Source organism: Haliotis rubra, unplaced genomic scaffold, assembly GCF_003918875.1.
Source record: "Haliotis rubra isolate DU_JTF1 unplaced genomic scaffold, ASM391887v1 Scf75, whole genome shotgun sequence".
NCBI lineage: Eukaryota > Metazoa > Mollusca > Gastropoda > Lepetellida > Haliotidae > Haliotis > Haliotis rubra.
Window position 1 is genome coordinate 1915231 of NW_025767468.1, and position 12909 is coordinate 1928139.

The 12909-nt window shown below is 38.9% G+C and overlaps 1 protein-coding gene across 1 annotated transcript in view; it reads right to left on the reverse strand.

The window, feature by feature from the left end:
• LOC124260084 (microtubule-associated serine/threonine-protein kinase 3-like) overlaps positions 1-12909 on the reverse strand; it is a 194952-nt gene that overhangs the window by 24384 nt on the left and 157659 nt on the right. Inside the window, 3 exon segments of the mRNA XM_046694332.1 lie at positions 1886-2073; positions 6888-6969; positions 10669-10741. Of these exon segments, the coding sequence (XP_046550288.1) occupies positions 1886-2073; positions 6888-6969; positions 10669-10741 (343 nt within the window).

Sequence of the window (12909 nt, forward strand, 5' to 3'; positions counted from 1 at the left end):
AGCACCAGTTCAGCAATAGCATGGCCGTTAGCATGAATTGTAGCATGACAGATGTGGAAAACTGAATCTTGTTTGTGATGAAACAAACACTTCAACAGCCAGCTTACCTTGAGACACTTTCATATAAAATTCATACCCTATCTTACAGTGCATCAACAGTTGAGTTTACATGTCGGCTAGTAATTCACCAGCAGCTCCATATTCAAGGGAAACTGTATGGAAGGTTGGATCTCAGGGTTTCAAGGTGTCATATGTAAATTTGTATCTTGGTTGATTGTTGTGACACTCAGCAATATGTTAGCTACATCACAACAGTATGTCGATTATAAATCTGGACCAGAAAATCCAGTGATTGACATTGCAAGCAATGATTAACAGTTTTGTATTGGCAAGCAGTCAGTCAAGTCACTGTGCCTGGTAGCCTGATTGCCTGAGTCACCAACAGACAAAAAGGGCTTCGACTTATTACTTGAACCAACAGTATGTATGACTGTCCAACCTCTGATCAAACTACTCCAGGAATGGTTGGTTGGTTGGTTTGTTTATTTAACACCACACTCAGCAATATTCCAGTTATATGGTGGAGCTCTGTAAATAATCAAGTCTGGACCAGACAATCCAGTGATCAACAGTATGAGCATCGATCTACACAATTGGGATACGATGACATGGGTCAACCAAGTCAGTGAGCCTGACCACCCGATCCTGTTAGAGTCCTCTTACGACAATTCTAACTGAAGACCAATTCTAACCCGGATCTTCATGGGTGAAACAATTTGAATTGGTCTTGAACCAGAAAAACAACCACTAAAATTACTGGACTACCAGTATTTGTACAGCGGTAGTTTAATAGCACACAGACAAATCAGTCTCAAAGATATAACAAAAGATCTTGGATGCATTTGCCGAGCTTGAAATAAATAAATGATTCAAGAGATCATCATGACAGCATTATCAGGAGACATTAATCCTCCTCATCAAGCACAAATACATCCCGAGAATTCAAATTGAACATTGCGATCAGCAAGCTTGATCACTAGGGAGAGATTAAACAAATGAGATACAAGGACGCTAGTTGGGCCTACAGTCTTTGAACTAGTCTCGAATACCTCACAGAAGAAGGACCTCATAAAGGCGTATTCATCTTGGTTTGGTCTGACTGTGAGATTCATTAAGGTTGAAACAGTGCTCTCTGGTAAAATACAGCTGATTAACACAACTTGATGATCATATGGTTATACTAGCTTCCACAAAACTAGTCAAGCATTAAACTGAAAAAACCTGATTACATCACTGTTATTTACAACCATATTTACGTTTATTTGAACAAAGAATTCTCAAGAAAATTACACTGGAAAAAACATGTTACATAATTTGTTGAAGTAAAAAGAATGAATTTAATCATGAAGAATAAAGAGTAATGTGTCCAAAATTGAAAACATTTCAATGGGCATGAGATCATAAGACTGATGAATATAATTTGATCATCAATTTACAGATTATCGGTTTATTTCTTTGATACGAACATTATTGGATATCAACACAAGTTTGTCAGATTCTCAATGCTTAGTCAGGTTTTAAAACTTATTATAATAACTATTATCAGAACCCACTAATTAAACACTCACTCTTAAGTTTGAAATTACATTGTCAAATATTCGCACATCACACTCAAGAATCAGTGTATTCCCATTTCATTCTAAACACTAGACACACAATCAACACAATACACTCTAACCAACAAGTAAGTACACACCAAACTGTGTTAGTAAAACTCAGGAATGAAAACCCTTTCCAAAACAAGTCTTCTAATCTAACACAATCAGCATGCAGAAACAGATGCAAGACACTACAGAACCGAAACATGCACATGCAACCTACATACCTCAAGCTCCTTGACCTTGGCCGCATCAGGGGAGAGCACCTTCCGTCATCCTCCACCGTCGCTGATGCGATGCTGGCCGCAGCAGCATTGTTTTCCGAACTCCCAAAGTGTCGTGAGAGAAGACGCAACTCCTCTGCCGTCGGCTGTGACGGCAGCTGGTGCAGCTTCTCCTGAGAGGAGTACCGTGACTGGAAGTGAAACATTGGGTGAAAATTTGTCAAACAGGATTGCCCTAGTTATGAAATGGTAAACATACAACATTCAATGCAACCGTTGAAGATAAAGGATTGGACTAGTGTTGAAACTATATGTACAACAACTACCCATGGATGGAAAATGGAAACATCAAGAACAGTCCCAACAACACATTCAGATTTGAAGATAGAAACTTTAAGGACATATCTCCCCTGTTAAGAACAGTCCTAAATTTTACCTTTCAACCTCCTTCAACTTCAGTGTATCATATGGAATGAATCCCTACATGTGCCCATAGTACGATTTTGACTTGCCTGTTTAATACTGCAATCTGCAATATTCTACCTACATGACAATGGTTTGTAATTGATAAGAGTCTGAACCAGAAAACCCAGTGATCGACATCATGAACATCGATCTACACAATTAGGATACAATGAAAATGTGTTAACCAAGTCGGTGAGAATGATCACCGAATCCTGTTGGCCACCTCTTATAACAAGCATTGGTGGCTGAAGACCATTTCTCACCCTGATCTTTACAGGTTCTCATTTCATGGCACATATGACCGTCTGACATAACATACAAAGCTCTTGTCTTTGTATTTAAGGGATGGTTGGGTAGCCTAGTGGTTAAAGCGTTCGCTCATCATGCCAAAGACCCGGGTTCAATTCCCCACATGGGTACAATGGGTGAAGCCCATTTCTGGTGTCCCCCGCCATGATATTGCTGGAATATTGCTACAAGCGGTGTAAAACCAAACTCACTTATTCACTCTTTGTATTTAAGCACAATCGCATTCAAATCAACTCTTTTCAGTATGTGACCTGGAATGAGATGTATTCTTCTAGCAGTAGGGGTCACTAAGATCATAGTTCAAATAAAATAGGTATCTTTTGTTGGTTTTTTATCAAAACGACGTATATATTATATAGGTATGTAAATATTTCCTCAAGATACATGGACGTTTGAGGCCGACTAAGTTGTTGCTTAGCACTTCCCAGATGAATGCATTGTTTCCTAACTAACATTTCTTTTGAATCAAGTGAACATTTATACCAATGTAGATTCAAGCAACAGAATCAATAGAATCATAACCACTATCGGTAGGAGCAGTATACCAAGTTTCTTCTAACAAGTGAGAGAGTGAGTTTAGTTTTACGCCGCACTCAGCAATATTCCAGCTATATGGCGGCGGTCTGTAAATAATCGAGTCTGGACCAGACAATCCAGTGATCAACAGCATGAGCATCGATCTGCGCAATTGGGAACCGATGACATGTGTCAACCAAGTCAGCGAGCCTGACCACCTGATCTAGTTAGTTGCCTCTTACGACAAGCTTGTGGCAAGCATGGGTTGCTGAAGACCTATTCTACCGCTGATCTTCACAGGTCTCTTCTAACAAGTCATGTCGGTTCATTCAACCTAACCTGGACAACAGCATAGAATTAAATATTGAGACAAAATCGATACCAGATTGATGACGTCTTGTCAAGTCCAGTACGTTCTGACCTTTACCATATGGCTAGTGGCTTTCACACCAACACAGCCATTCTATTGATCAGGGTTTGCTGCTGAACACAACCGTCACTTCAAATGATGGCCATTAGGAAATCACGAGGTTTTTGAGAAGACTTAATGTGTATCTTTCGAAATGCAATTTGATATTTGGGTTGATCAAGCTATGTTTCGTCATTGTGATGTGCTTATTTCTCGAGTTTTGTGGCTTATCTGGATTTACCAAAATATTTTCAAATATCCTTTTCTTGGACCTAACAATCTTTCCCTGACTCCTATTTCTGTCCAAACTGTGAAACCCACATTATTAAAAGTAGGGGTCACCTGATGTATATTCACATAGGGGAATTGCATCAAATGTAATAAAACTGAATTTCATCATGTACACATTGTCCAATCTAGGGCCAGTTAGTACATTTTTATTTATTTAAAAACGAATATGAGTCAGGCATTTCAGACATATACTGAATTATACGCTGACATGCTTCAGCAAGCCTAAACCCGATCCCATTAGTCACCTCTTACAAGCAGGGGCCTATGAAGACCAATTCCAGCCCAAGGCCCCGTTTCCCCAAAGCTATCGTAGCGCTACGACTATCGCAAGTCTATGCTACAGTATAGGAGCAGGGACTGGGAAAGGCAGGGCCCATGGGCCATTTAGCACATTAGAACAAAAAATGGCGCATTAACATTTTGAAGTTTCCTATTGATACAAGGGCAGTGGCCCATTCTAAATTCAGAAAATGGCTAACAATCCTGAAAATGGCCCATTGTCAAAGTTCTCTATCCAAATCCCTGTACGAGGTATGACTGCTATGAGAAAAGTTATGAGATCTTAGGCTCATGAGAGCTTTGTGAAACGGGCCCAGACCTTCATGTGTTACAAGTAAAGAAAGGAACACAGGCTTTGTAGGTACAGAGGAGAAACAGACTGATGGGAATGGGGACTTGCTGTAAGGAGGACATGGTTGAAAATCTAACTCATTCCGACCCTTCCTTGTGCCACGTGACTTCAGTCAGAAGCAGATGCATCCTTTGAACCAATCTGTCTGTAATACCGCTGATCACAATTACTGCCACAATACTCAATCTGACACTTCAACGTGAGTGGACAAGTACTTGTTGCTTGGAGCTGAGTCGGCAATATATTACCACTCAATAACAGCAGTCTGTAAATAACAGTGGTGATAGTATAGGTAATGCTTCAGTCTGTGGTGATAGTATAGGTAATGTTTCAGTCTGTGGTGATAGTATAGGTAATGTTTCAGTCTGTGGTGATAGTATAGGTAATGTTTCAGGCTGTGGTGATAGTATAGGTAATGCTTCAGTCTGTGGTGATAGTATAGGTAATGTTTCAGTCTGTGGTGATAGTATAGGTAATGTTTCAGTCTGTGGTGTAGTATAGGTAATGTTTCAGTCTGTGGTGTAGTATAGGTAATGTTTCAGTCTGTGGTGATAGTATAGGTAATATTTTAGTCTGTGGTGATAGTATAGGTAATGTTTCAGTCTGTGGTGATAGTATAGGTAATGTTTCAGTCTGTGGTGATAGTATAGGTAATGTTTCAGTCTGTGGTGATAGTATTGGTAATGTTCAGTCTGTGGTAGGTAACGATAACCAATATCATCCAGTGTAACCAGCTGATTGTGATGGCAACATGTCTGTATTAGTAACACAGCATCTAACAGAGCTACAGATAACATTTTGGGTCATTGAGTTATGTACTCGCTTGTGTTCATCTCAACTGAGTATCCTAATTTTCCATTAAGTAATCAAATAAATTGTACCCACCTCACTCACACCCAATTGGGTATTTTGCCATTTTCCATTAATTGTAAAAATATGATAAACTTTAATTGTTGGTTTACATGTTTGTTATTTGTATTTGATCTGTAATATAAGAAACGATAAGAAAGATTACATGTTCATGTGTTGAAATAGAACCTCTCAGTATACTTCAGTTATTTTATCTATCCACCGGTATGCAAGCTAAGATTTGACATTTTTGTGTGTACCCAGTCCCATGTAAGATCAAATTTACTGACTATTTACAAAAATTCAAGTGTACCTGTACACAATACACCTAACAGGAATTGTGTTTTTGCATAAATATTTGTGTAATTTAAGCAGATACGCAGCTTATCTGTACCTCTGATCTAAATATCACTCATTGAAGTAAACTGTGTTGACCTGATACTTACTGTCCAGAACAGTAATGCAGAGATGAAGAGATGCCAACCCTAATTTTGCCCAGTTTAGCCAAAAACTGAAGTAAAAATTAGTATTTTTTTTACCAAAATTAGTAATAACTTTTCCAAAGAATTTTCATAGAGGATTTTGAGAGAGAGAGAGAGAGAGAGAGAGAGAGAGAGAGAGAGAGAGAGGATTCTGGGTGGGCATATGGTTTCTTGTACGTGTATGGATTTGTACTTGTGTCTGAGCAAAGTGAGATACAGGTTTCCACCAAAAAACGTGCAGATTGTGAAGGACTCATTTATATGGACACCTCTGCCGACTTACATGTCAAGTTCTAAAAGTTTCGTTCATATCTTAAATTATGCACCTGTGGTTTGAAAAAGACACCACTCCCCACCCCCACCCCCCAAACATTTCATCAGAACTGAAGATTTTAATATGTCTGATGCTGTAGGATACTGTACCACATACATTACCAAATGAACCAGTTTATCAAGATTGCAGCAGAATCTAAGCATAACCTTGTGTTCAAAAGGGAAAATGTATTTAAAGTCTACATATAAAGATTTAAACCCAAGATACAACATTTAGCAGATTTCAGCCACAAGGTAAAATCTCTCATATTTTATCTGTATGCCCACACCTTCTCTCCTACACTTTAAATTTCAAACTCAAATCATTACAAAAATATGTTATCTGAGACAGGAAATACTTTCCGCGTGGGTTAGCGGAAGCACATTAGGAAAGTAGCAGTAAATGTAGACATCTAACCAGATCTCAAATCTAATCATCCGATGTTAAACCAGCTAATTTCGCCCTCCAAGCAGGTGTAAAACCCTTCCAACAATCATCCCCTACACTGAAACATGTCCGTCTTGACTACATTTGGTGTTGATCTCAACATATCGCTAATGAGACCAATCAGTAAAGCTGGCAATGACGTACACGTTCATACAAGCCCAATCGTTATTGATCCTTGCCAAAATACAGCTTATGATCCTGTTGACAGTAACCAGTCTTGTTACGCTCTTTGATGCCACAAGGGGGAATTTTGCCTCATTTGGACGACAGTGCCCTCTAGTGGTCATACTTACTGAGTAATTGGAGCTGCCCGGGGTGTTGGTGCCATAGCCAGAAGATGGAAGAGACGCAAATGACCACCGACGGCCATCACACCTGGAAGACATGATAGCATTTCTTATAGAGTTGTAGAATGGACACTGACTAGGACGAATTAATGATGGATTAGAAAGGGATGAAAATGGGAGCTGAAACGGGAAACGCTCTATTCAAAGACAAACATCAGTAATCCTATTACATAATCTAGAATCTGTTTATCAACTGATTTTCAAGACTGATGTACATTAGGCATCTCGTTCATTCATTCATTCAATCAAGCCATGCTAAATAATGAACAGGTTTGATTCCCAGGAGCTAACTTGCATTGGCCTGTCCAAGGGGTAAGAAGCTATTTTGAGACAGCATATTACTGTAGTTATTGATACAGGGAATGTAATGAGAGAGACTTGTTGGGCTTGTTCATTTGGCTTGTTACAACATTAAGCAGATTTCAGTCACAAGGTAAAATGTCTCTGGTCATTCCCAAATGTGAGTTATTAAAGGTCACATGCAACCAAAAAATCAAACATAATTAAAACACAATTATCACTTATTCATGACATATAATATACATTGCTGATTATGAAAAAACATATAAACAAAATTATAAGCGTACAATTGCAAATCAAATGTGCAATATTTTGTACTTGGGTTTACTTCCCTAGAAATGAAGCAGCCGGGATACCAAACCCAGTCAGAGAGGGTGGGTGTGCACTCAAGTGTAACTGTTGGTTCATTTGCAGATGCCTTCACGGCTCATTGTGTGTGTATATATATAGAGATGTTGGGTTTTGTAAATACATGCTCATTTTTTGTGTATAACATTTTGCAATCAACAGACATCACACCTGCCTGTCTGTGTATTTACATAATGTGACAGAGACCGAACTCGGGCCATAAATCAATGCATTTTGTTTATGGTGTATAGCCTGATAGGTGTTAAGTTCAAATTGCATGTGGTCAGTGATCGAAGTTGTGTATTGAATATTGTCATTAGCAGACAGGCAGGCAGTTTTGTCTGTGACAACAACATATCTATATCACAGTTAGAAATTCTGTCAACGCTAAATAATGACATTGCTTTTAAAGGTCACATGCAACCAAAAAATCAAACATAATTAAAACACAATTATCACTTATTCATGACATATAATATACATTGCTGGTTACGAAAAAATATATAAACAAAATTATAAGCGTACAATCGCAAATCGAAAGTGCAAAATTGTGTACTTCGGTTTACTTCCCAAGAAACGAAGCAGCCGGGATACCAAACCCAGTCAGAGCGGGTGGGTGTGCACTCAAGTGTAACGGCAGGTTCATTTGCAGATGCCTTCACGGCTAATTGTGTGTATATATATATAGAGATGTTGGGTTTTGTAAATACATGCTCATTTTTTGTGTATAACATTTTGCAATCAACAGACATCATAACATGTCATGTGTTCAAGTATCAATCCTGCCTGTCTGTGTAATTACATAATGTGACAGAGACCGAACTCGGGCCATAAATCAATGCATTTTGTTTATGGTGTATAGCCTGATTGGTGTTAAGTTCAAATTGCATGTGGTCAGTGATAGCAGCTGTGTATTGAATATTGTCATTAGCAGACAAGCAGACAGGCAGGCAGACACACAGGTGTCAATAAAACAAGACATTGAGTTTTGTCTGTGACAACGACATATCTATATCACAGTCAGAAATTCTGTCAACGCTAAATAATGAAAGGTCACATGCAACCAAAAAAATCAAACATAATTAAAACACAATTATCACTTATTCATGACATATAATATACATTGCTGGTTATGAAAAAATATATAAACAAAATTATAAGCCGCATAATCGCAAATCGAAAAGTGCAAAATTGTGTACTTCGGGTTTACTTCCCAAGAAACGAAGCAGCCGATACCAAACCCAGTCAGAGCGGGTGGGTGTGCACTCAAGTGTAACGGCTGGTTCATTTGCAGATGCCTTCACGGCTAATTGTGTGTATATATATAGAGATGTTGGGTTTTGTAAATACATGCTCATTTTTGTGTATAACATTTTGCAATCAACAGACATCATAACATGTCATGTGTTCAAGTATCACACCTGCCTGTCTGTGTAATTACATAATGTGACAGAGACCAACTCGGGCCATAAATCAATGCATTTTGTTTATGGTGTATAGCCTGATTGGTGTTAAGTTCAAATTGCATGTGGTCAGTGATAGCAGCTGTGTATTGAATATTGTCATTAGCAGACAGGCAGGCAGGCAGACACACAGGTGTCAATAAAACAAGACATTGAGTTTTGTCTGTGACAACGACATATCTATATCACAGTTAGAAATTCTGTCAACGCTAAATAATGACATTGCTTTTAAGTATCGAACTGAGAAAGTGTCTCGGTAAGAAGAACGTGTGGTGAAATAGACAAATGAAATTATATAAACAGTTAATTTACTGTCATAACATATTAAAGCCCGCTACTGTGAGATATCAACAAAACATTAGAAAAATAGCTCACACCAAAGCCTTCACCGAAGTATTCACCCGACAACCCGCCTTCCAAGCTGCTAACCTATTTACTTGCGCGCGACGCTATGAGCGCAGCCCAGCTGTTGAAACCCGTTTTCCCCAGAAAAGTCTGGGGAAAATTAGTGAAACGTTTGAACTCCGATTTCGCTCGTTTTTTTTCATCGCGTTATTTTTCAACTTTATAAGTTGAATTTGCATTTTTGACGATTTGTTTCGCTATGTCCATACCGAAAGGTATCAGAATCTGCAAAGTTGTGTTTTACGTTGCATGTGACCTTTAAGTATTGAACTGAGAAAGTGACTCGGTAAGAAGAACGTGTGGTGAAATAGACAAAATGAAATTATATAAACAGTTAAATCGGTAATCTACTGTCATAACATATAAAAAGCAAGCGCCTGTGAATATCAACAAAATATTAGAAAAATAGCTCACACCAAAGCCTTCACCGAGTATTCACCGGACAACCCGCTTACAAGCTGCGCGAACCTATTTCACTGCGCATGTGCTATGAGCGCAGCCCAGCTGTTGAAATCACTTTCCCCCAAAGCTGGGGAAAATTGGTGAATCGCTTGAACTTCTGCGATCCCGCTGGGGTTTTTTCATCGCGTTATTTTTCAACTTTATAAGTTGAATTTGCATTTTTGATGATTTGTTTCGTTAAGTCCATACCGAAAGGTATCAGAATCTGCGAAGTTGTGTTTTACGTTGCATGTGACCTTTAAGTTACCCTCACTATACAGCCATGACATCTCTCCCAAAATGACATAGGGTGAATTTTGGTGGAAGCTGAGGGCATAATTGTTGAAATGTCCCAATTTGGGGAACCTGGTGTATATGTTTGTTGACATGTCCCACTTTGGGGAAACTAGTGTGTATGTTAGTTGACATGTCCCACTTTAGGGAAAATAGTTTATGTTTGTTGACATGTCCCACTTTGGGGGACCTAGTATGTATGTTAGTTGACATGTCCCACTTTAGGGAAAATAGTTTATGTTTCTTGACATGTCTCACTTTGGGGGACCTAGTATGTATGTTTCTTGATATGTCCCATTTTTGGGGACCTGGTGTGTATGTTTGTTGACATGTCCCACTTTGGGGGACCTAGTATGTATATTTGTTGACATGTCCCACTTTGGTGAAACTGGTTTATGTTTGTTGATATGTTTGTACCCAACCAATTTGCAGAATAATCCAGGATCAACTGATGCACAAATGAGCTTGACACTTACTTTTTGATGGCTTGAAACGCAAAATTTGCGTGCTGATTCGGTGACAGGTTTCGTGGGCTTTCATGTGGGCTTCCTGCAAGTGAAAAGGAAATAGTAAAATTTATATTAGAATCTACCCCTTAAATCAAATACTTCCATTATATCTGACGACAAAATTCATCAGGCAGCAAAGTTTGTTTGGTGCATAACCTGCCAATTTACATTTGCAAGAGTGGTACACAAAGATTACCAGTTGTCAGACTTCCATTTTTTGTGGAAGCCATGCTGGCTGAGTGGGTTAGATTGTTGACTTTGTGAGACGGCGATCAGATGCCTCAATCTGAGTGTGAGGGTTTGAATCCTGGATGGGACTCAACCCAAAAATGTACTAGAATCTGTATTTGATAGAAAAAGTATAATCTCACATATAGCATATGTTACAAGATGATCTACAGTTCAAAACTGCAATACTTACTTCACCTATGCGGATAAACAGTTTCACTGAAAATTGTCTTGTGTAGCAGGCCGGATAAAGTGTCATCCATAAATCAGATGTTCTATTACTAAACTTTTATTTTAATATGATTTCTAACTTTTTTATCTGAGACAAAAGGTTTTCATAAAATCATAGAATGGTGATTACGTGAGCACCACATGCTGAAAGGACAACTCCATATTGCAATAACTTCCATCTTGATGTAAGCATATGTCCAAAAGGTAATCAGCTGATATCTGCAAGGAGTTATTTAAACAGGCTAATCCTGTCTGCTAATCCGCAACTGAATTCCATGAGAATTGTGAAAAGTGAGTGAGTATAGTTTTACGCCGCTTTTAGCAATATTCCATCAATATCATGGCAGGGGGACACCAGAAATGGGCTTCACACATTGTACCCATATGGGGAATCGAACCTGGGTCTTCGGTGTGATGAGCAAACGCTTTAACCACTAGGCTACCCCACCGCCCCAATTGTGAAAAGAAAACACTCAGAATAAATATTATTTCAATCATACACTGGTACTATTTCTCTAAACATCAAGCTAAAAACACAGTGCTATTAATAACCATTACAAATATCGTTAATCAATTGCTTCAGTACAGGAACAATGCCCACATAATCTATATCTACATAATAGATTGTCAGGTAACATCCATCAAATCAAAATCCCCTGATCACTAAACTCATAACAGCGTTATGTTTCTGATCAATACAAGAGGAATCCCATGGGATTGAGAGATTTCTGCAACTCACACTTACATCAATGCGAAGCCATTTTTCAGCCACATTATATGTGTTTGACAAGTATATGAACAATACCCTAGAGTACATGAGTGTATTCTGGTGTTTGATGCGCCCCCTCATTAATATTCCTGCTTTATGACGACGACCTGTAACTAACCAGACCAGAAAAACCAGTGACTGACATCATGAGCAACACATTGACCATTGGGATATAAGTGAGTGAGTAGGTGATAGATTAGTTTTATGCCGCTTTTAGCAATAGATCTATGTAAATCTTGAATTTTAACCTAAAATCATGGCATGGAAACTAAAGGGAAGCAATTCTTCGGCACATTTGGGGGACCAAAGCGGTGAGTGAGTGAGTATGCTTTTACGTAGCTTTTAGCAATATTCCAGCAATATCACAGCAGAGGACACGGAAATTGGTTTCACACAGTATAACCATGTTGAGAAATCCAACGCGTGTCTTCAGCGTGATGAGCAAACGTTTTAACCACTAGGCTACCCCACCGCCCCGTTGAGGTATGATGGAATGCAATGAACCATATTACTGAGCCTGAGATTACCATTACCTTTCCTCAAGATGGGAAACCATTCTCAGCCACTTAGTGGCTTTTATTACCCACGTGGTCAACGTATGGGTAGTTGCATACTAATCTCGTACGTCACACGAGTGTTGTATCGCGTTGACCTGTGTCGTAACGACTTGACCTGAGATTCTAACGATTTGATTGGATAACCGATGACCTCTATTAGGTCACATTCTGACGTAACTATTTTTTCATTCATAACAAACACTACAATTCATTCATTCTACAACTTAAATGCATTGTGGGAATGTAAACATCGCGAACGTTGCCGTGTCGCTGTTTAATTGTGAGTCGGACTGAGACATTATATCCGTCGAAAAACATAAACGCAATGTTTCCACCACTGATATTAGCCGAATGAAGCAACTGCAAACCAAGAAATGGGATGCTACTGTAGGAGGCTGTACGAGGCCATGACAGCTGACATTC